Source organism: Eublepharis macularius, chromosome 4 (genome assembly GCF_028583425.1).
Source record: "Eublepharis macularius isolate TG4126 chromosome 4, MPM_Emac_v1.0, whole genome shotgun sequence".
Taxonomy (NCBI): Eukaryota; Metazoa; Chordata; class Lepidosauria; order Squamata; family Eublepharidae; genus Eublepharis; species Eublepharis macularius.
In genome coordinates this window covers 152,971,957-152,999,738 of record NC_072793.1, presented here as the reverse complement: position 1 = coordinate 152,999,738, position 27,782 = coordinate 152,971,957, and the positions used below count along the sequence as shown (strand labels likewise).

The following is a 27,782-nucleotide window of genomic DNA, read 5'->3' as shown; positions in this document are numbered from 1 at the left end:
ATTTCCGGCACTCCGCAGGCGGGCGGCCATGTTACAGCAGCTGGGACGGCGTAGTGGCTTTTTCTGGTTCCCGCGGCGGCCGGTAGGTTGCGGGCCGGCGCCGACCGCGAGCGGCGGCTCCTGGTGGGGGCGCTGCAGCCGGGGCTGGAGCTCGTGCCGGGGTGCCCGGGTGGTTCTTTGCCTCTCTCCCCTTCTGGCGCCGCTGCCGCCCTCCTTCTCCTTCTCCTCCTCCTCCTCCTCCTCCCCGGTAGGGAATGGTGCCCCGCCCTTCCCTCCTTGGGGTCCCAGGGCCCCCTCCTCCAAAGGCCCGGCGGGGGCACAATCCGCACCACACTCCCATTCCTGAGTCGGAGGCTGTTCCCCTCCGGGCCACGCCTGCCCGGGTCCTGGCGCCTCCTCAGCGCTTGTGCTCCCCCTTCCTCTGCCTTCTGGGGCGCCTCTCATCCCCACCCCTGGCGCACCCCCCGCGTCCCGGTGCCGCCAGTGTGTGTTGGCCCTGCCTCCCTGTGGCAGGCATCGAGTGAGAAATTAAGCAGGCGCCCAGGGGCACCGTAAAGACTTACGAAGATTGAGTCGCTGGAATATGGCTGGCTACCTCTCTGGGGTTATTGGCCAGATTACTTCGTGCTTCTCCCGAAGTCTTTTCTTAAGGAGATCTTTTCTTGCTCGCAGCTGTAGAGAGGGGGTTTGCTTCTTCTATTCTTTCCCTAACCTAGGTGCCTCTAGTTGGCACTTGCATAGCAAACCAGACAGCCAGAGGATAATTTGCCAGACTTTTTTTGTCGGTGTTTGAGTTGTGACGGGGGTTGAGTTTTATAGAAGGCAGAGGAGCTAACATTTTTAAAGTAGCTTTGACCTCACCGGGTCCCTCCTGTCGGTCTTTTCTTAATTATTCTGCTTTAAACCTTGCCTCTCACACAAACTTTCTTTGTGTCCCCAAATGCCCACTGATGATAAGCATCTCAACAGGTGGAATTGTTGGAATCAGTCAAGAATGTGATGGTGTGTGACCTGGACGTTTTAAAAATTCTACTCAAGACCTTCTCATTTCCTTTGAATGATAAAAAATAAACACTTTTCATAAGGTTTCTACAGGAAAAAGAGCTAACCAAGTTAGCTTTGCAAATCAAAGTTCACAATGACAAAACTTTTTTCTCATTATTGTGGGATGCAAAGAACTGTATTTTAGGCATTTACAAATGTTGCTTAAGGTTATGGCTATGTCAAGTTTCTGATTCAATGCACCTTTGGCAATCCAGTGGAAGATATTTGAAAGAGCATGTACCCCATATTATCCTTCCCCTCATCGTTGTCTTCCCCAAGCTCATAAAGAGTTTTTTCTATCATTTGGTGCAATCTTATTGATTGCTCTTTCAGTTTATTTTCAGCTGCTGTTTTACATATATGCATGAGTTTTTAAAGTTTATTTTAATGTCTTTTAATTGTTCACTGACTTCAAGACCATAACTGGACTGAAAGTCGGGATACAAATGTTTTAAATGAAATAAACAATGTTATTAGCCTATTACTGTTCTTAAGCAGTTTACAAAAAAACTCCTACTAATATAATAAAACCATAACAATATGGTGTAGACAGTGTATGTAATACGTCTGTCATTCATGTGATGTGTCCATAAACAACAGTGATGCAGTACCTTTTTAATTGGGCTCAGCTGAAATTTCACAAAGTGACCAAGCTTTGAAGTTACCTAGAAATTTTAATTAGTCTGGATTTTCAGTAGAAAAATGTGGCAGAAGGGAGAAATATTTCCGGACACAATGGAAAAGCCCAAGTTTTTGTTTTGTAATGGTCTTAAAACAGGTGACAGAAGGAGTTGCAGATAGGATGGTGTTTATTAACACAAAACATTTCTAGATGCATCAGAGGCCACATGGACAGAGAAACAAAAGAAATGATGAGCTCTCTTTTGCAAATATAATTTTTTCTTCAGCTCTATTTAAGTCCAGTTGCACCTCAGACCAACAAGATTTTCTGGCAATAGGCTTTCCAGAGTCGAAGCTCCCTTCTTCAGATACAGAAGGAGCTCAGGATATTTAGCCTGGAGAGAAGATGACTGAGAGGTGATATAACTGTCTTCAAGTCCTTGAAGGGCTGTCATATAGAGGATGGCACGGAGTTGTTTTCTGCTGCCCCAGAAGGTTGAACCAGAACCAACGGCTTGAAATTAAATCAAAAGAGTTTTAAGCATTAGGAAGAACTTCATGACAGAGTGGTCCCTCAGTGGAACAGACTTCCTCAGGAGGTGGTAGGCTATCCTTCTTTGGAGGTTTTTAAGTGGAGGCTAGATGGCCTTTTGACAGCAATGCTGATTCTGTGAACCTGGGCAGATCATGAGGGGGAGGGTAGAATGGGTTACATCATTGCTTAGTTCTTGTGGCCCTTCTTACATGCCCAGGGTAATGGTGATTGCCACCTTGGGGTCAGGTGGCAATTTTCCCCAGGCCAGTCTGGCTAGGGATCCTGGAGGTGTTTTCCATCTACTGGGCATGGAGCAAGGGTCACTCGGGCAGTGGGGAGGGGTGGGTAGTTGTGAATTTCCTGCATTGTGCAGAGGGTTGAATTAGATGACCCTAGAGGTCCCTTCCAACCCTATCATTCTATGACTCTTGAAAGATTATACCCTGAAAATCTTGTTGGTCTCTGAAGTGCCACTAGACTCAAATCTTGCTGTTCTACTGCAGACCAATATTGCTGCCTACTTGAAATTTTCTTCAGCTCTGTATTGGATTCCTGCTTGTTCTCAGATTTCTGCTATCCTTACCCTATTGTATTGTTTATTGAATGTACTAGCCAGAGTTTGTATGGACTTGTACTATGTTTTCCTCTTTGAGTCTCAGTAAGAAAGGCATAAATAAATAAAAAAGCAATTGTTTCTAATCTAGTTAAGGCTGCAACACTTGTATTCTATTTTACAACTGCTTCAAACTTGAGATGAGGCCCTGAGCCATTTATTCCTTCTCTTTCTCCCCTCTGTCCCCTGTCTTTGATTTTTGTAGCAAACATCCAACCTAAGAGCTCTGGAGAAATAAAGTTTGCCCACTATTTTGTGTCATTTTGTTCTGTCTAGATAGATATTCTATTCCTGTAGTGAGTGGACCAATATGTCTACCTATTGTCTATGATGTTGATACAAGCAAGAACACCAGTACTGGAAATAAATTAACTCCTTGCTGCATGCTAATTTACATTTTTTGCTAAGGTGTGGAGTGCCTGAGCTCATGAAATCCTTTTCTCTGTCTGGTGCGCTGCACCTGCTTGTCATTGTAGTGCAATTCTTGTAGCACTCTTTCTTCCAAGGCCAGACTTTATTTCTTACAGTCTTCTGCTGAGTGAATACTTCTCCCCATTTATGCAAGGATATGATGGCTTTTTATGTTGAGGGCTTGGAAATTGTTGACAGTTTTCTAACTGTCCATGTTGCCTAGGTTCATCTAATTGAATTTGAGATGTGTGTTATCATTAACCATTTTTCTGATCACCTGTGTAATCCAGGAATGTCTTGGAGTTGCTGCTAGTATTGATTGGTTTTTAGTAACCGTTTCTAGTAGTTTTGAGGGTGACAAGATACAATATTTGGATCTTCTTTTGGAAATGAATTGGTTTTCCCATGAATCCAGAGTAAGTGCTATTGAGGAGTGTTTTGTTTGTGATTGACATGTGTTTAACTGGTTTTGAAATATTGCCCTATGTTCATAACACCTTACAATTGGAAAACTGACACAGCAAGCAAAGAGTAAGAAAAGATAGAAGCTTTCTCGATGTTGTGCTAGTTTCTGTTTATGTGAAGTTACTTATGTGATGGAACTTTCAAAGCTGGAACCCACGACTTGCATTCTGAAGTGCAATATTCTATTGCTTCATTCCCTGGCATATGTAAACTAGGCCTAATATTGTGTTTGGTTAGGCACCCATGTTTTGAGTGTGCAGTAGGCCAAAGCTGCCTGTATCTTATGATCCAGTAAATCAAGAGACAGTTATGGATGGAAATTATCATTTGTAGGAGAGCCACTTTGGTGTAGTGGTTAAGAGTGGCAGAACTATAACCTGGAGAGCCAATTTTGATTCCTCACTCCTCCACCTGAAGCCAGCTGAATGACCTTGAGTCAGTCACAGCTCTTTCAGAGCTCTCTCAGCCCCACCCACCTCATAGGGTGATTGTTGTGAAGGATAACAACACACTGTAAACTACTCTGAGTGAGCGTTAAGTGGTCCGGAAGGGTGGTATATAAATTGAATGTTGTTATTATTATAGTGAATATGCTGTAGTTGTTTAGACACATGCTCGTGTCTATATGTTAAGAGGAAAATGAAAGGGATTGGGCATCTGTTTCACCTTTTTTCTTTTATCTAGGCAGCCATAAATATATTATGAATTGGTTGCTGTTTTACAGATCAGAGGAGCTAGGCTTTCTTTGCGGAGGTGGTGGTGGCACCACAGTCATGGAGCCCCTTCACAAAGTAGACCTACCAGTGCTGCTTGTTCTTTTCATTCTTTTGAATAGATGTAGTGGTTAGTGTTGGACTAGGATCTGGGAGACCCAGGCTCAAGCCCTCGCTTTGCCATGGAAGATTGCTGGGTGAACTTATGCTAGTCAAATGCTTTCAGTCTAACCTACCCCACAGGGTTATTATGAGGGTAAAATAGAGGTGAGGAGAATGATATAGGCTGTTTTGGGCCCCCACTGAAGAGAGAGGTGGGATATACATGAATTAAATAATATAATATTTATAATTATATGTACTGAACTGCCTTGGGCAGCTTCTTTGGAGGAATGGTAGAGTACAAATCATAAGTATAAATTTAAAAAGAACTTCCTGTTAATCTCTCTCCATCCCTTAGGTATGAGAGAAGACGTTTAGGCTTTGACAGTTGGGCAGCAAAAGATACTTCACTCTTCTCCATTTGCTTTTTAAAAACAACACTTTTGCAGTAGTATTATAGGGGCGTAGGGGAGGGACCATGGTTGAGTGGTAGAGTACGTGCTTTGCATGTATTTATTTACATCCTTTATAGTCTGCTTTTCTTGTTGAAGCTCAAGGCAGATTACAACTAAAGGCAATGCAGTAAGAACAGTTCAATATATAGAACTAACAAAATGAGAACATGCTGATACAGACAAGAAAGCAGCATTACCAGGCACAACGCAGCAGAACATTGTATTACATACAACAGTGATAAAGCTAGATCACAAAATTAGAGGACAGTGTTTTTAAAAAAGCATAGTATACACAGTGAAGACTACCTTAACTATAACTTTATTCGCTTTATATAGTTCTGTTGATAGGAATGTGCAAGCCTTCCTGACATCGTCAAGCAGGCCGCTCCAACAGGTGGGAGCTGTGACAGAATATGCTCTGGTATAGGCAGCTGTTGATCATACCCATTTGCAGGGGGGAATCCCGAAAGCTCTGTTCTAATGAGGAAAATGCTTCAGTAGAGCTGTGCAGGTATGAAGCCATGAAGGGCTTTATAGGTGATAACTTGTATGTATCTGGGAATAATTGGTGACTGTAGAATAGGATGCCATATCTAGAAACTAGGCCAGTGTTTCCTAACCTTTATTCCATGGAGGAACCCCTGCATTAATTTTTCAAATCCTGAGGAACCCCCACATATGAAAATGTTTACAAACAAAGTTGATGGTGGGGAGTGCAATTCAATTACTGCTAAATTATTATTAAGAAATTTATTTGTAAACAGCTACTATATATCTAGGTATATCTATAGATATAGATATATGTCAGCTTACATCATAAGAAAAAAGCAAAGCATTTTCCCTCTTTTTTTGTATTACGTAATTTTTTTCAAATATTAAATTAAAAAAAAGTTTACTTAAATATCAAAATAAAGTTCAGATCCAAAGTCAATACAAGGTTTACATTCAGTGTTATATTTGGGCTTGTTTATTTTTAAATCTTGAATTGTTAGCTTATTTCTCACAGAATCCCTGACAATGCATTGGGAAACAATGAACTTAAATTTCACACCCTATGAACTTGCTTTGTTTTTGTTCTTTCTTTATACTTTTATTTTTTATAATTGAAGCTTTGGGGCCACTTAGTTTTCTAGTCCTCAGTGAAGACAATGCCCTGATTCAGAGTGCTACCCAGCATTCACTTGGCCTGTTATAGGCTAGGCTTGAAGGAACTACACAGTGGGCTTGATGAAAACCACTAAGTTACAGGTTTATTTCAGTGGTATGAATGGCTTGGTGGTTTCTTTGTTTCTTTTTCTCCAGTCCTTTCAGTGTTGCAGTAATAAAGTTACTGAAGATTTGTGGCATGAGAAAGCTTAACATTTAAGAAGCAGGTTACTTGTTGACTCATTTAAATTTACAACTTAGAACTGTAAGCCTTTTAACTGTTTTGACGGGAACAGCACCCAAATTCTTACCTATTTTCAAAATACTCACATTCCCTAATGGACTCCCTCCCTAATCAGCAGACCTAACTCTTCACCAAAATCCAACTATGTCAGTTGGCCAACAGTTAAACTGCCAAACTCCCCCTCCTTCTTTCCCCTATTTCAGCCACTGTTTGAAAGTGATTGGCTGAGGTTCCTGGATGGTGGAAGTTGAGAACATGTCTTGCATGCCCATCCTTTGTAGGACCTTGCTTTGGTGACATTTATGCAGGTCTCCCCTGAGCAATGTAAACAAAAAAGCATTACAACTTTATTTTCTTACTACTTACCATCCACTATATCAAGGGTTCCCAACCTTTTTGAGCCTGTGGGCGCATTTAGGAATTCTGACAGAGGGAGGTGGAGCCAACTGCAAAATGGCTGCCACAGGAGGTGGGCCAACCACAAAATGTCAGAGAGTGAGATTATGCATAACTTTGATAGTAGCTCTTCAGCATTTCAGACAAACTGTTTAATGAGATGTCTTTTAAGATTAATATATTGTTTAAAAATAGTTTCTTGCATACACACAAAATAAGTATGCATAGAAACTAGCTAAGAAACCCTCATCTGGCAGTATTTGTCTTCATTTTGCAGGCATCTAATACACTTATGCAAAAGGAAAAGGGGGGAAATCTTTCTGGTTTCTTCTCCACTTTATATCAGCCCATCTCATGAGCCCAATCAGCCTGCACTATTTCTTGTAACAATAATAGTTGGTGCTGAAAGGCCGGTGAGAGCTTGTTGCCTACGTGATATGTATGCTAATAGAGATTCTGTCCAAATTTGATAGGAACATCAGTGATTTTTAAATGTGACCAAAATTTGATGTAGTGATGTTTTGTATTTATTATATTTATTTATAGTCTGCCTTTCTTGCTAAGACTCAAGGCTGATGACAAAGTGTAGGTCAATGCAATCAACAGCAGTGATATTCAATAAACAATACAATAGGGTAAGGATTGCAGAAATTTGAAATCAAGCAGAGATTGGTACAGAGCTCAAAGTAATACCAAGCCAAAACGTAAGCATATTGACATGACATATTACATGATGCAGAAACTATCCAGTAGAAGCATACTTGCAGCAACAGACAGTACACAGTAGTATAGTCTGCAGGCCCCATCCCTTTACCAAAGCATCTCTTTAAACCATTTCCACTTGAATTATAAAAATATATTCAAGTTGGAAAGATCTGATGACTTTGGTAGAAGTTCCAGTTATGTGTATTAAGCATTTAAGCTGGGCTGACGTATCATACTTGGTCAGAAGGAAGTCCTACTATGTTTTTAGACTATCACTCTGATGTTTACACAGATAAAGTTCTTTGCATAAAGCCACTGCCAGCATTATACCATAAGTATCAGAAACTCAGCCCCACTTGACCCTGCCAGTTTCTAAGAAAACTTAGTGGGTTGGTGTTGGTGGATGCCGTGGTGCCCAGAGGCACTACATTGGGGATCCCTGTACGATATGTTAAACCTGTATGTTAGAACCATTATAACCGTTTCCATAGATAACCACAGTTGAGTTGGTATAGTTCTATGCATTACTCCTTTTTTAGAGACATGGATTGAGCAAGGTCTAGATAATGCATCTCCAACCACATTTTTGTGTACTTTCAAATGTACTGCATTAAAATCAAAATATTGGAGCATTAGACTGCATCTCAATAATTTTCCATTGTTCCTTTTAGCATTATATAACCAGCATAGAGGGAAGTGCTCAGTATGGAGGGTAAATTTTCTTCCCCACAGATATGCTTTAATTAAGAACTAAACTATTTCCAGATACTCCTTCTATGACTGATAGTTTTTGACCCCTATCAATAAGTGTGTGTTATGTTCTTTCCAGATTTACTAAACACACCTACATTGTTAATATACAGTAATGCAGACTGGTCTCTAAAAAAGGAATAACGTATAGAATTGGTTTGTTGACCAACCTTTGGAATGAGACAAGGGCATTTTGGAGACCAGAGAGTAAAACTGTAAAGTCAAAAAGCCCTGCTTGGTAATAAATGCAGATTTGGCCTGATCTTTTTCTCCAGTGTGGGGACTTGCCAGATTTTTTTAGTCATATCAGAGACAGAAAATTAGCACCCCCTAACACCTTTATTAGTCCATGCACTTTGGTCATTGGGTATGTGCCTGGCACAGTCACCTGAGTCAGCTTCCTGTAGTCAATGCAGGACTTTATTGACTGGTCTGGCTTTTTAACAAGAGCCACAGGTACAGCCCAAGGACTCTTTGAAGGTATTATGACTCCCAGTTCCGTCACTTTCAATTCCCCTGTCAATTGCATCTGCTCTCTCTCCAGTAACTCCATAGGATGGAGTTGCTATAGGTATCACCTACGTTGATTTTGTGTTGCCAGTTTGGTTTTCCCTGACATAACAGGAAACACATGACTTTACCTTTGTAATAGTTACATACATCACCTCTCTTGCCTGGTGTTCAGTTAGGTTAAGTGAAATCACAAATGTCATTTACAATGGTATCCCCCTTAAAATTTTCCCATCATTCCTACACTCAATCTCTTACTTACACATATATGAATTTTTCCCAGTCATACTAGCTGATACAATTAGGTCCTGTAATAATATTGCCAGAATTGTATATGGGGACAAAGCTGACATTTAGGTTTGGTTCCTGGATTTGTGTCTCACACCAACAATGGCACACTACCTAACAGAGATGCAAACCCGGGAACAAAACCGTGTAACAGACTTTGATGCCTACTTTGTCAAGCACCATGTATATGCATGTTTGGGGGTTAATTATAGCCCCTGCCATCTACCCTTGTTGATAACAGACTTGGCATCCTTCATGGGGCGGCTGCAAGTGAGGTAGAGATGAAGGTGATTTATTGATCTTAGACTGCAGTCTTTGCCCTGCAAGTGAACTGTCTGTGAGTGGATGGCAGTGCTGTAATCATGAAAGCTGTACATAAGCTCAATGAGAAGATCAGTGCAGCAGAAAAACTGATGTGGTATACAGCCAAGAGGCATTGCAGTTTGGTAGCCCAGCTAAGTTGAGAAGTGGCTCTGCAGGAGAACGTGCCCAGGAGGAAGCTTGATCAAAGAGGACGATTGAAAGAATGGGTCCCAGCTTGCGGACTGCCAACGGTATATGCCCAGGGAAGAATATAGATGAGGTTTAGGAGAGCTGAGTCCATAGAGTGAACCTCATAGAGAAGATCACCACTGGTGCAGAAAAAAGGAGTAAGGCCCAGATGGACAATTGGAAGGTTTTGAGTGGGATTGCTGTCTCTAAGATAATAATTCAACTTATATAAACAAAGGGACCCTTTAGAAGGCTTACCAGGAGCATTGGCTTGAATATTTGTATTGAACAGCAAAACAAGAGGGCTGTACCAGCCACCAAGATGAAGGAAGGTAAAGAAAATGCTGATAGTGCAGTGGAAAACTGAAAATTTATTGATGGAATACTAAAATGCCCTTCTGCATTTTACTGTAGTTTTGTCAGGAGATCTGAAACATCCTAGGAAAAATAGTAAAAAAAATATTTTAAAACATTTGAAGAAACCTGAATGAATGAGTATGAGTGAGAATATTACATACGTTGAAAAATCCTAATGACTATACCAATTATCATATTTCGGACAACAAAACATGCACAGTAGCAAAGCAATATAGAGCTTTATCCACCAACACAAACAGATAAAATCATATGTTCCAAGCATAAAATTTCACATAATTCATGGGCCAACTAGTTGGGAAAAATATATAAAACACAACTAACTTCTAAATGTGTACCTTCAGAGCTTTATTAACAGTTGCTGAACTCAGAGAGAAAAGACAAAAAGCAGCAGGTCTCTTATCTGTGTTAGTGCAAGAGATCCAGTTCCTCGCTTAACCCCTGAGGAACCAAAGTACCTAATCTCAAAATTCATTCAGTTTCTTTTCTAAGTAACAGTTTATCATTTTGGCTGCCTAGTGTCTGAATGGTCCAGAATGACAGGCCCATGGGATGATGATTATGCTCTATAAAATAATTAATCAGAGGAGCACCTGCTTTTTAAAGGCAAATACTACTTTTATGTTCTGCAATACAGATTTTTAGATTCCTCAGTGTTTTCCCAACATACGCACAAACACTCTTAGAACACATTGTTGCAGGAAATGAAGTTTGACCCTACTCGTCCTAAGTGCCATTTGCTAAAAGGTCTAGCTGAGAGCTCCCCCACTGCAGTGGTATAACATGGCGCAGTGCTGTCTCTAGATTTGCAAGTAGAGTGGTTTGCAGAAGCCTTGCGTTGTGCCTGTTCTTTAGCTTTGTGAGCTCCAGTTGTTAAAATTGCTTTTGTTAACTGGAAACATTTTGCCTACATTTAGGTGTGTAAACTCCAACTGGTTTTTGACAAAATAGAATCTGGTTTATCCTGTGGCTCGTATGCCTTCTGCATGCAGAACTGAGATTGAACCCTTAAACCCGGAAGTTTTCAGTCTCCCTGCAATGTCTGATATCTGGGAGTCTAAGCCACAGTTAAACTGGCTGAAAATACTGATTTGTAGGCAAGAAAAATATTGCCATTTAAGAGTCTCCAATTTGGGTGTTGTGCCAGTTGTGGTTAAATAGAAGAGTTCCTAAACCAGTAATTTTTTCAGCCTGTGCATGAATAGAGGAGAGAGAGAGTGTAAACTGGGTTTATTCTCACCATGAACAAACTGCAGTTTGTTTGTGATATCTCAATGTAATCTTTGTGTTACCTTTGCTTGCTATGAATGAACCTATAAGCGGGGAACTATCAGGCAGCAGTTAGGAGATGTTACCAGTGTTTTATAGAGAGATGATGCTGTGTGTGTTTTCTGGGTGGAAGCAAAGGAGAATGGGCAGCTATTTCTGGCAGTTGCAAGTGACTTTTGCTTGTCCTGCTTGACCATTCTCAGATAAATGGGTGTGGGCATGATGGTTGTTGACACTGAAAGTAATTGGATAGGAATCATGATAACTATAAAAGTAGTTTTAAAAAGTAGTGATTGTGGGTAGCCAGACTTGTGGAAGACTGGAGCGCAAGGAGTCTTTGCTCCTAAGTTGTTTTTTGGTTTGATGATACCATGATGCAGTGAACAAGTCTGTCACTTGCCGAAGGATGTGCTTGACTTAATGGAATGTTAGATTGTGGCCCAGTATTACTGTTATGAAGTATGTTAACCAGAATTCCAACTCTTATCTAGAACTTTGTGAATATCTCACTGACCAATTTCCTGCATATATTGTGCTGAGGAGGAATTTGACTCATCATGAGATCGGTAGGGCAAATTAATTCTTTGACACATAATGGCCTAAGCATGTCACTGAAAATTAACAGGTCAATACAACTTTTCTAAAGAAACGTAAGTTGGAGTGATCTTTTCTTGAAAAAAAAAATCATTTGGGAATGTGCAGAGACGCCAGGGGAGGAGGGGGACACAACTTTCTGGAGGATACAATAGCCCTACTGTTGCTTGTTCAGTTTTTTGTTAAAACTTGAGATAAAACTACTTGTGCAATGTACTTTTGCATTCAGATTTGGTCAGTGAAATTCTGGTAGGACTAACCAGTTTTCATTTTAAACTTGTATTCTATAAATGTCAAACCAATTAGCAGAAGTATCTTGTGGCTTTTAAGAGTCAACTAGAAACACTTGCAGATGGGTGATTCTCAGTGCATAAGGTAACTGCTATTTCCCCCTTTTCATTTGAGGTGATCTGCATTGGCTTCTGAGTGGTTTGGACCTGTTAGAAGCTCCCACTAGCCTAATGCCATGAATGCTGAAGCGGACAATGTGGAAGAAAAAGCTGTACATTCCTGGTCAAGGATCTCCTCTGCAGGACAGAAAGCATTGGAAGAAGCTCTCCGAGTATTCAACCCCATGTCTAAGGACCTTTCTGACACAGAGACTCAGCTGGTAGCTTTTCTTCAGGGTCTGAAAGAGGAAGGCTACCAGCCCACTATTCTAAGGAGCAAGGACGTGTATGGGTATAGCTCGTGCACAGCCAAAACACCCAGCCAGGTGAAAGGCAGCCCCCAAGACTCTTCAAAAATAGCTGCTCCTATTTTGGACTCTGTTAAGGCTCCTGCTCGAAGCACAGTGACGGTGGCAAAACTGCCTGCCACACTAGCAGGCATTACAGTAAGTTCGCCTAAAGGTCCGGCTACAGCATTGTCCAAGAGCATCAGTTCTACAAATCTCCTGTTGAATTCATTGAAACGGACACGTTCAGACACATCAGAAGCCTCAGCAGTGGGCTTCCCTGCTAACATGTACCCTGGTGTCTATCCAGCCATGAGGCTGTCTGTGGTGCTGGAAGCCTTAGTCCCACTAAAAGCCACCGCATCCTGCCTAGAGTCTAAATGCAAGCAAGGGCATCTTGGGATTTCTCCCTCAGACCTTAAACTCCTTAAGGCGGCGAATGCATCCAGGCAATCTCCAGCAGTCAAGGCGACAAAAATGTCACCAGTTCAGTTGGACCCCAAAGGGTATAGGCACATAATAAAGAAGGTGCCGGACTCTGCTGCCCTGACTACAAGCCTTTTGAAAGGACCAAAGGGTGGGGTGCTGCAGGAAAGCAATGCATGTAAAGCCTCTGGAATCCTGAACGGCAGGATTTCCGGAAGTGCTTCCCAGAGCTGCAGTGCAGGGGCCTCCAAAACTAAAGAGCCATCTGTGGGCAAAACAGAATGGAGAGGAGGTGGCAGTCAACAGGAGACCGTTGGGCCAAAAAGGAAAAGAGCTGAGGAAGCAAAAGAATTGCTGCGCAGAAAGAAACCCAATTCCCTTCCATCTTCCAGTAAACCAGAACTGGCTTCGAACACACTGAACCTGCTGAAATTCCGGGCCATCAAGGTGGACAGCTCTTCAGACGACGAATTGAGGAGGAGAGCGCAGAAGATCCTTAGGGTTAATCTGTCCCCTGTTATCAGAATTCAGCCTTTGCCCCATTCTCACAGTGTCCCTTGAGCCAGCTGCATTGGAGCCACATGGTCACGCCGTGAGGATGACCGGACCAACTTCCCAGCTCCTGAGCATGGCGAGGATGTAGTTACGTGTGTCTGCATTCCTCTGGCAGCCTGCCACAGTGAAGCAATTGGGGAAAGTTCTGTAGAGCTGGACAACTGCTGGATTATAAAACCGTGTTTAGAAATACTGGAGGTCTCCGAGGCTCTGTTGAGAGAAATGTGGAGCAGAGCACCAGCTTCCTCTGGGACATACTTCTACAGTGCATTTGTAAACATGGCAGAGCACACGACTGGGAGCACCAGGAATATTGCTGTACTGTGATTTTTCTTTTTTCTTTTTTTCAAACTGTAAATCTACTGGGTTTTATTTTGATCATATTTTGTATACTTATTAAATATAAATATCTACTGACTCATGTATATGCATTTGCCCGAGGGTAGTCAGAATGTGACCACCTCTTTGTCTTTCCCCCCTTCTCTAGAATTGGGTTCAAGAGCTTTTCTCCCTCGCCTTTTTCTTTCCTTCTTTCTTTTTTTGTTGTTGTTCTGGAAAAATAACAGGGCCTTTGTTTCCAGGATTGGCTCCCTTAGTCACCATAAACCTATATGATTTGCTAGTCACTGGATGGTTGTCCGCTGCTGCTACCACAGTGCAGCTGGATGGGGCTCACATTTTCATGCCTGCTGGAAAGGAGTGGAAAGGCGGAATCGGAGAGAGCATGTTCTTTCTCTGGTATCCGTCTTCTACAATGTCGACACCCCCGGCAGATTGTGAGGCTGCAGCAGTGGAAGAAGGATGGTGGCCCCTCAGTAAAAAAAAAGACTGCCAAAGGGGAAGGACTGACCAAGTCCCCAGCATGCCCCTCATGAGTAGGGAAGGAGGCCCAACTGAGTGCTGCCAAACATGTGCCATAGGGAGCACCTCTGTCTATGGAAAAGCTTTCTGAAGACTTGGTGCCTGCAACTTAGTAGAATTCACAAGAGAAACCTAGCTTCCAGCCCTCTGTACCTTCTGTACTTCTGTCTGTTGCCCTCCCAAGAGTGACTGTGAGCCCTATGGAGTTGACTTGTACTGTTACAGCTGTTGATTAAGTTAAAAAATGAACCTGTAGCTGCCTCTGAGCCTAAGAGCTTGATAGCTAGTTAACAGTATCTTCAGGTGCAATTGTTAAAACATCTCTGCTACCAGACATCCCAGTAATAGGCTGTCCCTTTCTGAGGAACGCATTGCTGCCATTGTGCTTCTGAATGTATCAGACGCGTCTGAACCTTCTAGGTTACAGCGGCTGCAATAGCCACAGGAGATTGCTGGGCTTGATGGAGGGGATACTGGATGCCATTGCTTGGCCTGAGGAGGGAATTCGCTAAAATCACAGAAGAGGTTTCTGGCCTACGGGGCACTGAGAGTTCAGAAATACACACATCAGCATCTTCAGTATTTTAAAGTTTCATTTTAGTTGGTGCCACATCTGCAAACCTAAGCTTGTGTTAAGCCTGGTGAGGCCCTGGGGCTTCCACAGGGCACACTGGCAATAATAGTTCTGCTCTTGCAAAATCGCAGTTACCAGAGTTGGGGGGGGGGGGGAATGACATAGATTAAAAAAAAAACACTAAGATTTTAATGAAAACATGCTGTTAGCATGCATGATTGACAAAGCCCAAGTTTTCTTGCTAACAGAATACAGTTTTGCTATGCTGCAGTCATTTTTAGCAAGTCATAGTTTCTAAAAAAATTTGGTCTTCTTTGTTTAGGGTGGTTAACAACCAACAGCCATTGTTTAGGGTGGTTAACAACCAACAGCCATTTCACAAATTATACAAAATGAGGTAATAGACTGAGGGAGAAGAATTTTCAGATCACAGATTACTTTTTTCATTCTGTACAACTTAAAAAAATTCTCTAACCCCCCAAATAATACTTGGAAGTTATCACCTTGGCTTTGATGCAAGTTTTGGAATATGCATGGAGGCATCATAGAGGCATCTCCCATTCTTTTGGGTCACTTTGGGCACTCTCCACTACCCCCATTTTCTCTTGTGGGGTAAAGTTGGCTCAGCCCTTCTCCAGGTTTATGGAGGATTCTTGTATGCTATGAGATAGCTTTTGTTCTGAGGAGAATGAACCCATTCTTGTACAGTGCTGCTGACCTGATCATTAATCTTCTCCCAGCTCCAAACTGCCTCAACCTTCCCTTCATGGACGATTGGCAAATGCTTCGCATCACATAGCAACCAGTGCTACTACCTTCAGCCACACATCTTCTCAAACTGAGACAATGCTGGGACAATCTTTGCATCCCCCAGGGTGCTACATATTAATTTCCTGAGGGTCTCTGGATCTGAGTCTCTCCTGCTGTTGAGCAGCAAGGGGAGACATTCTTTTGCCTCTCTCTGTGTCCCCAGTACTTTGCCTGTCCCAGTTAGGTCATTCTCTCTGAACTGAAGAAATCTGACTGTCCTGTAAACTCTTCTGTCCTGGGTATTCAATAGTAGGATAAAGAAAAGGTCTTCTGTATGTTACTTCAGCTTTCTCTTTCATGACTTCGTGTAAAACCATATAATTGTTGTATTTTTCCAATGTCCTTAAATGGATGCCATGTCCCCCCTTCAAGACTCTGTCAAAATCAATAAATACCATTACAGCGGCATTCAGAGGTATCCCTACTCAGAACTGCCACCTTAACAAGCCAGCCTAATTTCTGGTGGAGCCTTGGACTCTTTTTTTTTAAATTTAATAAACCTTTTATTAACTTTAAAAACAACATACAATGCGTAAAGAGCCTTGGACTCTGGCTTTGAATACGTACATACTGTGGCTTCATATGAGAGACAGATGTAATCTGGCCTAACTCTTACGGCTTTGAACATCACCCCTACCACTCCTCACTGATGTAGTTCTTGGCTGAGGGTAGGGCATGTTCTGTTTTCTATTTTTTTTATTATAATAAATTTATTCCACATTAACTTAAAACATAACTATTTTCTATTTTTCTATTGTTTTTGTTTTCTGTTTTTCCCTTGAGGTCTTCCCAAAGGGTGCTTTTTTGCAGGACAGTCCTAAGAAAAGTTGTATTATAAGTCCATTGACTTTGATAGACTTAGAAAGATGTAACTCTTCTTAGGATTACACTGTTGTTGGTTTCTGCGATAGCTGTCAGGTTGATAATTGGCACGTATCTCTTGCAGTGAGGGAGGCTCTTGGGATTGGAAAAGCCACCCCTGCAAACATTTCTGACATTCTTTAAAGTCAAAGGAACATTCGTAAAATCCAGGAATTGTCATCTTTACTTTCTGCTGTCAAGTTACATTAATCCAGCAGTGGATTCCTCAAAAGTGCTCGGGGTCCGTTATTTCCGTAACAGAGTAGGTGTTGAGGGAGTTTATAACAGCTACAGGTTTCTTTTTTATTATTCCTTCAAGGAGGTTCTGTATGTTTGCGATATGCTGCTTTTCATACATCGAAAGAGCTGCAAGGAAGCAGTGTGTTCAGAGAAGGAATATGGGTTTAGAAGCCCTCTGAAGTGCTGGAGATCGGGGAGCAAGCAGTGGTGACAAGAAGGAACTTGGAGATTCCCAAGGTGAAATAGGATAAACTGTCCTAAGGAGAAATGTGACCTTAAGAAAAAAGCTGACCCTTCTTAGCTTGGAGCAAATTCACCAGTGCCTGGTCACCTAGGTTATTAATCCCAAGCCAGGATAAATAAATAGCCTGTTCAAAGAGCAGTTTTTCCAGCATAAGGTTTCCTGCAAAAAAGGGGATTGTTGGTTAGTTTGTAGACATGCTTGGGGCAGTCCCTGCCTTAGCTAATTACTATCTTGATTGTAGAAGGTGATGTTTTTGTGTTTAATGGGTGCCATTGAATGCAGCTCATTATGATGCAAATCTTATTTGCAGGCATAGGGGAATATCAGTCTGTCATCGACCTTAGTATCAGATGAGGGCCTGTCAGTGTGTGAATCTGTGTGCGCGTGTGCATGTACCCATCCTTTTGTAATGGTCTGGGCAATGTTAAAATCTTGCCTCAAAAGGAAAAGGGACGTAGCAGCAGCAGAAGAGTTAAAAAAAATAAGAGGCAAAAATGATTTTGACGCATTGGGCACTTTTAAAAAAGTCTTCAGGGGCCCTGTAAATTAATAACACCCGAATACTGAAGAGAATACAAAATGCTGAAGCAAGTTAATAAATGTGACTCAACAAGCGAAGGGTTATATACATTACATGACATACGACCAGTTTGAAAAGTGTCATAATAACCAGTCTTGCATTGCCACATTTTTTTCATGTCTCTGCTTTCAAAAACATCAAAAATAAACCTAGTCAAAGCCATTTTTTGCCAGATGTGCCATTTTCATGGCTGCTTCATTCTTATCCAGATGTAGGGCTCTCCTCCCGATCTTTATGCATGTTACCCCACCCAACAAATCCAATGGGACTTTTATAGCCAAGTAAATGTGTATAGGGTAGCTACATCTGAATTAAAAAATTAAAATGCTTGAGTAGGGTTTCCAAACACATCACACTAAACACTCCTAGTATGTCTTGTGTCTTCTTAAGATGCAAGGCACGCAACTCATCACTGAGTGATAGGCATAAGAGCGCCTGAGGGAATGAAACAGCCCTAGTGTATCAGAGAGAGTTTTGAAAACTACCTGCTATTGCTTAATATCAGCAGTATCATTATTACCATCTGTGTTTGAGCATGTTTTAAGAAATCCAAAATAAGGAATTTTAATGGTTTCTTGGGAGTTGCAAAGTAGCTGTTTTACAGCAATTATGTTTGATGGGATAAGTAGAGCTGCTTGCTTTTAGACTTGTATGTTCATCGTGCAACTGTTGGTTTTCTGTATTTTATTTAAGCCAAAAACTTTTTTTGAGCATTTATTTCAGTCTGATTTTGGTGGCTATTGTCACAGAAACAAGATCCAAAAGTCTTTCATGTCATAAATAATTCCGGATAAATGATGAAGCAGCCATGTGACAGTTCAAATGACATGCTTCAGGTTATACTTTAATTTACTATGTAAGGGTTTTTTTAAATGCTTTTGAAGAGTGGAGGTTTTGCTTCTCCTTTTCGTTTCCCAGAATCCACCTTGAAAGGAGTTGTTATTCTCTCTGGAAAAGTGTGGAGCATATGCACTACCCCTTTCTCTTGACTAATCTCTGGCTCTTGTAAGAATTACTTGGTGTCATCCCTTAAAACAAGACAAACAGAGCAATCCTAAACAGTTACTCCAGTCTAATCCCATTGACTTCATTAGTCTTAGACTGGAGTAACTCTGCTTAGGATTGCACTGTAAGGCTGTGATCTGAAGCACTGGGTGCACTAGTAAGTGTGTGTAAGATTTGGCTACAAATACTGTTGCTATAGGGCAAAGTCATTGCTTAGTCAGTAGAGAAGGAGCTGGGATCCGCATGTTCTCCCCATGGTTCCTGCCCCTAAATGCCCTAATTTACACAAGGTCTGCCTGAATAGCACAAAAAGTGAAGCTTTCATCCTGTTCTTAGAAAACCACTAGATGAGGTTGAGAAGGCTGTCTAGGAAGTGCCCTTCTAAGCCCACTGCAATAAAGCTTTCCAGTCCAGAAGACACCAAAGTTATGGTTATGTTTATCTGTACAGAAAATCTAGACATATTTTGTGCCTTTTCAATTATCACTTTTACATGGTCTGTACTATTCTTTCTAGGTTGATGCTTGAAAAGCCTGTATAGGTGACTGATAGTGTTCAGATGGGCAATTCTTCCAGTGCCCACAAGTCTCTAATACCTTTTAGCTGAAGTGTTGGACAAGTTGTGATGCCTTCCTTGTTTGCCTCTTCAGCAGTCTGATTTCAAGGCAGGGCCTTCTATGTTAATTTTCACAAGTATTTTAAAATGGTGCTGACCTTCTAAGAGAATTTTAAGAGCAACATGTGCCATGGTAGATGTGCTGCCAAGACTCTGTGGGCCTCCTTCCTTTAGGAGAACTACTTATTTTGTCCATAGGGTCAACTCTCACCTCATCCATTCAATCTCTCCTACCCAGACGTTTCCAGGAGTGTGTGAGGAGGCCAATAGTTGCTAGGGGGGAGAGTCACAGCTCATAAATAAAGCGCACAGTCTTACATGCCAAGATCCCAGGTTCATTCTTTGACAATTCTGAAAAGGATCTTTGAGGACTCACCTTGAGATCTTGAAGAAACCCTGTCAATTGGAATAGTTAGTAATGAGCTTCATGGACTAATGGTCTATCTTTGTGTGAAGCTGCCTCAAATATATGTCATGTTTCTTAAAATGGATGTAACTAGGGAGATGTTGCGAACTGGTCATCTGGTAAAGGTTGTCTCAGAGCTCTCCCGTAGGGATGTGAAAAGAGTCCATCTTTGGACTCTAGCAGTCTGTGGAGCCCTCCTCCCCTAAGGTCACATTCCATCACACTAAACTGAGTGCAATGGGCTGAGATTTCATTGAGGGGAAGACCTTTTGGGACAAAGGGGTTGAATGGGCACTTGTTGACCAAGCTTCAAGGCTGTGTAAATTTGTAGATGGTAAGTGGACTTTTCCGTCGTGCTGTGTGCCTTTTGGAGAGGCAATGATATGCAGCCTCCCTGGCTGCACTGGCCGTGGCTTGGATCCAGTGGAGGATTTCCACATGGGGACAGGCTTGCCACTTCTCCCTTCTGCTGCAGAGCTCTAATTTCCTCCTCATGCAGTTTGTGGGGGGTTCCCTGTCTCCTAGTAGCAGCATTTCTGCAGGCATTTTGGGTTACAGCAGGAGAGGGGAGGAACTCCTGAACCCGTTTCCTATTGCATATATATCCACAGCTGCAGCCCCATGAAACAAAACTGCTTCAAAATGATCACGTTTCTCATGACAAATTACCTTTTCAAATTGGATTGAATCTTTCCTGTTCCTAGTTGATGGTTAGCAAATGCCTTTGTCTTTTTGGAAAGTTGGCTTTGTACTGTATTGACTTGTTGGGAAGAAAAAGGTAATGAATGTGAAGAAATGCTGCTTCTGAGTAGATGTGGGCACATGAAGGTAAGAAGTGTTTTTTTAAAAGATGCATGTAGTTTGACCAATCTTCTGTTCATAGATGAGAGTTACAAGGCCTTCTACATTTCCTGGAGAATCTTCTCCATTTTGTTGTCAGGTCCCATGGGAACAATGTTGACTTTGTTTAGCAGAATAGGGCATTTGAATATCTAAGTCTTTCATTCTGTGCTGCAGAATGAGAGGTACTTGGTCATTGGCCCTTATGCCAGGATCCTCTCCCCCCACCCCTTGTCCCATCTTGGAATGTGTTTCCTGACACTTACTTGAGCAAATTCAGAAGGGGAATTAAGTTTGTTTTGATGTCTCTTCCATTTCATATTGTAGCATACAAACATGGGAACGTGGGGACTAGTCAGGCAAACCTCTTAGTTGTGTGGATTGCATGACACTGGTTCCCAATGCACCAATACAAACTTGGGCAATTTCCTCCATGTACATACTGTGGAGATAAAGAGTGTTGAAGATATACTTTCATTCCTAAAGTCAGAACCAAATAGGATACGCCTTTAAGCCTGTGGAGACCCTACATGATTGTCTGGAATTGCCCCCTGTCCTGCTTTCCCCCCCTCACCATAGACAGGGTATTGTAGCCACATCAGTGCCTGTTAAAGGGTCTTTGCAGCAACACAGCCAGAGAAACAGTTAATGTGAAGGCACTTAAGAACCACATTATCAAGGCTTTCTCTACCAATCTTCACAAGCGAAGCACTTTCAACGGGTACCTCTCTTGTAGCAGAAAGATGTGTGGCTATGCAGGTGGATGTGGCTTTTGTATAGCACACTGGCTGTGATATTTTTGATACAATCTTTTCCTCATGTAAGTTCTCTACAGATGCCAGCCATCCTCTGCAGGCCCCCAGAAGGTGTCATGGGTGGCTCTTGTGAACTGTTCTACATTGCCAAGCACAAACCTGGTCTCCTTCTATGGAAGCTAGCTTTGCCATGGATCTCTCCTTCGTTGTCCTGATCTTGTGGTCACCCATCTTGTGTGCAATGTAACCTTGACACACCATTAGGCTTTCCCTTATCATTGATTACTTTCTACTATGAGTTGCCCATCATTCTTCACTTCTAAGAGCAGGTGTTTGGTACTGTTGTGGGAGGAGGTGCAGGATACATTAACAGACTTGTGTATTATGGGCCTGAACCCACAGCAGGCCATCTCATTAGAGCGGATTTTCTCTCATTTTGGTTTTCATGCAGAATTTTTCTGAAACTGCCCTTTCAATGTTCCAGATGTCCCCTACCGCTCCCAGTTTTCAGTGTTTGTATATTTTGGGGCAACCTTGTGCAATGCAAGGAAATTTTGAGTATTATGTTTTTTCCCCAAGGAGGAAAGGTGAGAGAGCCAACCTGTCCTTATTTTTAATGAAGTGAAACTTTTCTTTCCTTGGTTTTGAAACTGTAGCAGGTGATGCTGCTCTGCCATTCTACAATAAAAAAATGGTGCTTCAGAACCCAATTTACTGTGTCTTCATTGTCTTTGGGGGTCCTTTTCTCCTTAGAAATATATTTTAGCGGGCATTGGGATCCACGGAAACAGGATTTAACTTGAGAGCATTTTGAGACAAGCTAGATTTGGAATGCCAATTACATGAAGTGGAATTTGCAGTGCTGTCAATAGGTTTTCAGCACTTGACGCATACCTCTTGAACCATACTACTGAAAAAAAATACAAAAAATCTCTCATTTGGCTTCCATCTGAGAAAGAAATGACTATATGCAGGCCATAAACCCTTACTGTGTATGGATGTGAGAGTTTGACACTGAAGAAAGCTGACAGGAAGAAAATTATTTGAAATATGGTGCCAGAGGAGAGTTTTATGGATACCATGGATGGCCAAAAAGACAAATAAGTGGGTACGAGATCAAATCAAGCTTGACGAGACTGAGGCTGTGGTACTTTGGTCACATCATGAGAAGACAATACTCACTGGAAAAGGCAATAATGCTTGGTGGAAAGCAATAGGAAAAAAGGAAGATGCAAAATGAGATGACTTAATAAAGGAGGCCATGTTCTCTAGTTTGCAAGATCTGAGCAGGGCTATTAATGGTAGGACATTTTGGAGGGCTTTCATTCATAGGGTCGCCATAAGTTGAAAGCAATTTAACAGCACATAACACAGACAGGGCAGAAACCCAGATTAGTAAATGTTACGTTTACCTCTGCTTTTCCTCTCCCCATAATTGCTACAATGAATGGATGGCCACTGCCAGCTTGTTTTTAAGACTTGTATGAACTGTCCAGTCCTAGACTAGCTTTTCACCTTTACTGGGAACGTGGTAGTGTGAATCTAACAGTCTTGGAACACCTGAAGTTGCTGTCTAGTGAGTCAGACCATTGTACTATCAAAGTCAGTATCATGTACTCTGACTGGCACTGGCTCCCCAAGATCTCAGGCAAAGGGTCTTCTACCTCACTTACTACCTGATCCTTTTATCTGTAGATGCCAAAGACTGATCCTGGGACCTTCTGCATGCAAAGCAGGAGCTCTTGCCACTGAACCGTGCTCCCCTCCTATCTTTTGTTTATGGCTACCCTTCTACACAGTTGTTCAGTTGTTCCAGTACTCATGAGCCTGTCATCCTTAAACACTTGAATGTATCACCATGCTAGCAAAACTGCCCCTCTTTGAATACCTAATGAAAGTTCCTGTTCTCATGAAGAAACAAATGACTGCCCAGAACTTAAAAATAAATTTTGTTAGTAGATTTTATTTATTATTTTCTTTTAAAAACATCTTATGCTCCCTTTCTACTCAATGTAGGGTCCCCAAAGTTGTATACAAAGCCATTAAAGCAAGCTTTTAAAATACATACGGTGCTATAGAAACCAACAGAACACACAATGAAATTTGGAGGAGGGCTGGCTGACTGACTGACTGGGTCTTGGAAACAGTAAATATCTTCTTGATATAGTAAATATCTCCAGTCTCAAATGTACCTTTCTTGAGGGAGGTGATTGAATGAGTGGCAGGGGACAGCTCCAAGGATTCCTGGAGGAAGTGAATTATTTTGACCCTGTCCAATCCAGGTTTAGGTCTGGTTATGAGACTCTCAAATCCCCCCTCACATAAAAAAGTACGGCATCAATGTAACATTCCAGTCAAGGTAACTTTATATCATATCTGATAGACAAAGGATAAAGAGCAGGAAAGAGCAAGAGTCCAGTAGCACCTATAAGACTAACAAAATTAGTGGTAGGGTGTGAGCTTTCGTGAGTCACAGCTCACTTCTTCAGGTGTTACTGGACTCTTGCTCTTTTCTGCTGCTACAGACAGACTAACACAGCTACGCATCTTGATCTATATGGAAGGGATAAAGAGGGTGGACTTCTGCTGGTAGAATGAGAGGCAATTGTCACTGACTTCCCCTCTCCTAGTGCAAACCTCCAACTCCCCTGCCCCCACGCTGTTCCTGGTGATCTGGCACTTTAGGGTACAGTGGAAGGTGAGGAAAATCTGCTGATGAACATGATCGCAGGGATCCAAGCCGAGATCTCAAAAAAGTGCCAATTTTTATTTGAGCTCAATTGGCACATTTTTTTCTCCCTTGTTTTATAATGCCCTCAAGTTGTTTTCTCTCTGGAAAGTCATCCCATATCTCAAGGATAGAGGAATGTTTTTTTGTTTTAAATCCCAAGTGGAGAGTGGGCATTCCTCTTTGCTATGTGCTACTTTTAAAAAAGTTGTAGAGTAGAAACCAAGGATCTGGGATTTTATCATTAAGGCAAGACAAGCAGTACAAAAAGCTCCCTTTTCTTGCTGTCCAGTGACACTGGAAATGGCAAAGTGTCTAAGATTCCAAATGCCTCCAAATTTTGTAGCTCACAGGGTTGAATGGGCGGGGGGAGTTATGGTCATTGCTAAGAATCACGGTTGTAGACTTTAAAGAAATCCTTTCCCAGCACCATTACCCCCAAACTGTATCTCCTCCCCTACCATTAACTCCTTTTTAGGGCCAAAAGATGTCAGAATTTCCAGATCAAGAATAGGTGCAACTATAGACCAGGATCCAAGGAGCAACATCATGTTTGCCCGTGATTTCTGTGATTTGTCTCCCTTTGATCAGCAGACTCCCACATTGCATTAAACTCCTTTTGAAACTCCCTCCGGTTTCAAAAGAAGTTCATCATCTGGCATTGCAGGAGTGGGGGGAGAGGAGTTTAATTATTGCTTCTCAAGGGTGTTTTTGGGGGGAGGGGACAGTCAGTGCAATACAATCTCCTGCTAAGGTAATTGTGGCCTGAACATTTGTATCTACAGGTATCCTGGGTTACTTCCATTCCAAAAACAGCTTCTGAACCCTCCATCTGTTTCTTGGCTGTGGTTTTGCCTTCTGAAGCCTGAGGCTAGATGCGCTTTAGGAACACGTTGGAAAATTAAAATGATGTCCTCTATAGCTATATAGCCCCAGCTAGTCCAGAGACTCCTGGGTAGAAGGATATATCTTTCCTATTAGATGGATTGGGAAGGGATCCCTGTTTTAGAATGGAGGAGTAGCTGTACTGCTGTACAGCTGTAACAAATTGTTTAAAACCTGAAAATTATTTTGGGACTTAAAATGAGGCTGGATGAACATGATGCTGGCTTTGTGTAGTGGAAGAAGTGCATTGCTGGCAAGGAAATGTTTAAACTTCCATTAAAATTAAAGCGAATAAATTGAAACATCCATTAGTGTTCTATGATACGGCATACAAATTGTAGAAGGCACTTAGCTGAGTGGAAAAGTACATGCTTTGCACGTCTAAGGACACTAGTATCTGCAGTTAAAAATGTTACCTCCAGCTGAAAATTAAAAAAATGCCAATCAGAGGAGACTATACTGGATTAGATGGAAATGTAGAGTATAAATATTGTAATTAATAAAAGGACTAATGGTTTGACTTTGTATGGAAGCTCCATATGTAAAGCTGGGTTAACTAGGGCAATACGCAGCCACTTATCATGCCAAACATTTATTTTAAGCTGCTGCAAGTGTGGAGAAGAGACATTTACTGGGGATGGTTGTTGGGGGTTTTCCGGGCTGTATTTACTGGGGATGTTGTCGATAGAATCCACTAGGTTCCCATGACAATTGGACATCCATCTTCCTTGTGAAGTGATAGGCACTCACTCCGGGAGTTTCCCAGTTACAAATATTGCAGTTTGATTTCAGGGAAGACATGCCTGGGTCTGATGTGCTAACAAATGAATAACTGCATATTTTGGTTATTTCAATGTCAGTGTTGGAAGTGGTGGTGGAATCTAAGCATACCAATTAACATGTTATGTTACAGCTGCAAAACAACCACATTAGAATAGGATAATTTGGACTCTTGTAGGGACCCTATGCAAGAGTCTAGGGGAGAGGCTGAAGGTAAGTGGTAAAACACGCTCTCTGCACAAAGATCTCAAGGTTTAATCCCCAACATATGTAGTTAAAAACATCTCAGAAAGCTCCCGAGTCTTAATCAATGGCATCTCCAGCTAAAACTGTCTCAGGACGAGGAAGGATCTCTACCTTGGAAAGCCATTGTCATTTGGAGAAATGCTTATGCGGAGTCAAGCTATTAAATATACTGTGTATGTTCAGGAATGAAACAGTACCAAAATTGTCATGAGGAGAAAAAAAAATCCCCTCTGGTCTCTGTCTCCTGCTGAGGAACTGCAGCCAACCTCTAGGTGCCTCCATTTTGTTCTACCTCATCTACTCGCCATTGCCTATGTCTCAGTGTGGCGTCTGGTTGTTGTTGGGCTTGTCTCTGCCAAATGTGACTCAGTAGTTAGTCATGTTTACCAAGATCTGCCTTGACTTAGTGGGACTGGGGGGGAGCAGGAGCAGAGGAGCCCTCTAACTTACCAGGGAAATTCCTGATGGGCAACCGTTAGCCAGGAGCAAGCTGGGCCAAATGCCCCTCTGATGGCCCCTGTGATATTGGCACCACCACAAGGGCTGTTTTAATGTCTCAGTCAGACTCTTGGGACTCCATCTCAAGCTTCTAGTACTGGCTCTTTTGCCAGTTTCAAGCATCTGCCAGCTTTCAGTAGCGAGTTTCTCTCTGCTGCTTATTTGAATGTTATCTCTTGCAGGAAGAAGTTAAGTCCTACGCACAGATTTTTCTCAGAGAAAGAGAGAATGACCCAGATAAGAGAGAAACTCCAGAAAGCAAAGAGCTCACAAAAGAGTTGTACTCAGTCTCATTGCAGAAGCATAAGGCCGTGTGCAAAACAGCACCATTTAAATCTCTCATGCCCAGAAACTCATGGCAGAGAGAAACTATGTCTAGCACAGATTGCTTGGAAAAGTAGGACATCCTGGCCTGGTAAGAGCAACAGGGTCCCTGGGTCTTTCCACCATGGGAAAGAGTAAGCCCAGAACAAAAGACCTCTCAGGGTTGGCCATTTTGGCCAGATCACACACTTCTGCTTTCTTGAATTTTCCATATGTTGCACAGTTAGAAAATTTCCGCCATGACACTGAGGTCTAGAAACTGTTCTTTAAAGAAAAGAATGGTAGGATATTTCAATTTTGAGCTTGAATTCAGCACATAGCATATGTGTGAATGGATTATGTGCAACTCTGGTGTATTTGGGATAGAAATGCATTTCTCCAGGACAGGAAGCAAAGATGTAATCCCTCCAGCTTTTATCAGCTCTCCTAAGAGATTAATTAGCAGTAGTCTTCAGTCTTTTCTGATCTCTTTAGGTAGCTCCAACTTGCTCTATGAGACTCTTCTTTTAATTTTCAATTATATTGGGGTCTTTCTCCTCCTTTCCATTGATACCTCTTTTCTCCTCATATTTCCTTCATGTCTTTTTCTTTCTCTCAGAAATATTATTGAAAAGAAATAGGTACTGGCTGTCCTTGGATTCAAAACTATTACTTCCTTTTCTTGAACAGACACAACAAAAGGATTGGCTAAAGTGCCCTTATAAAACACATCTCTCTAGGGAGGCTAACACAACAACTCTGATGAGTCCCAGCCTCCCCGCTGAAGACCAGAATGACAACTGATCTCCGGATAACAGAGATCAGTTCCCATGGAGAAAATGGCTGCTTTGGAGGGTGGACTCTATAATATTCTACCCCACTGAGTCCCTTCCCCTCCCCACACCCCACCCTCTCCAGGCTCCACCTCCAAAATCTCCAGGAATTTCCCAACATGAACCTGGCAACCCTAGTTACTCTCATTTCTCAAGGGAAAGGAATATGTAAGGAAGAAGCAAAGCACAACTTCTCCAACTCTTGCCACCTTTCTTCATGCTGGATTTTGAATGTGAGGAGCAGCAGCTAAGAAAAACCAGGACAGGGGCTAAATACAGCCCCCAGAGAAATCCAGTGTAGGAAGGGCAGAAGAGAGACTGTAGAGATATTC

At 42.0% G+C, this 27,782-nt stretch overlaps 1 protein-coding gene across 3 annotated transcripts in view; it reads left to right on the top strand.

Annotated features, from left to right (window-relative positions):
- CCDC71 (coiled-coil domain containing 71) overlaps positions 1-27,782 on the top strand; it is a 42,704-nt gene continuing 14,922 nt past the window's right edge. Inside the window, exons 1-2 of one of the 3 annotated variants that reach the window (XM_054976873.1) lie at positions 16-82; positions 12,134-16,262. In XM_054976873.1, coding sequence (XP_054832848.1) covers positions 12,195-13,391 — 1,197 coding nt within the window. In that variant the 5' untranslated portion in view covers positions 16-82; positions 12,134-12,194 and the 3' untranslated portion in view covers positions 13,392-16,262. Of the gene's footprint in view, positions 83-12,133; positions 16,263-27,782 lie in introns of those variants that run through there. The other 2 variants (XM_054976875.1, XR_008596855.1) reach the window with 2 other exon arrangements.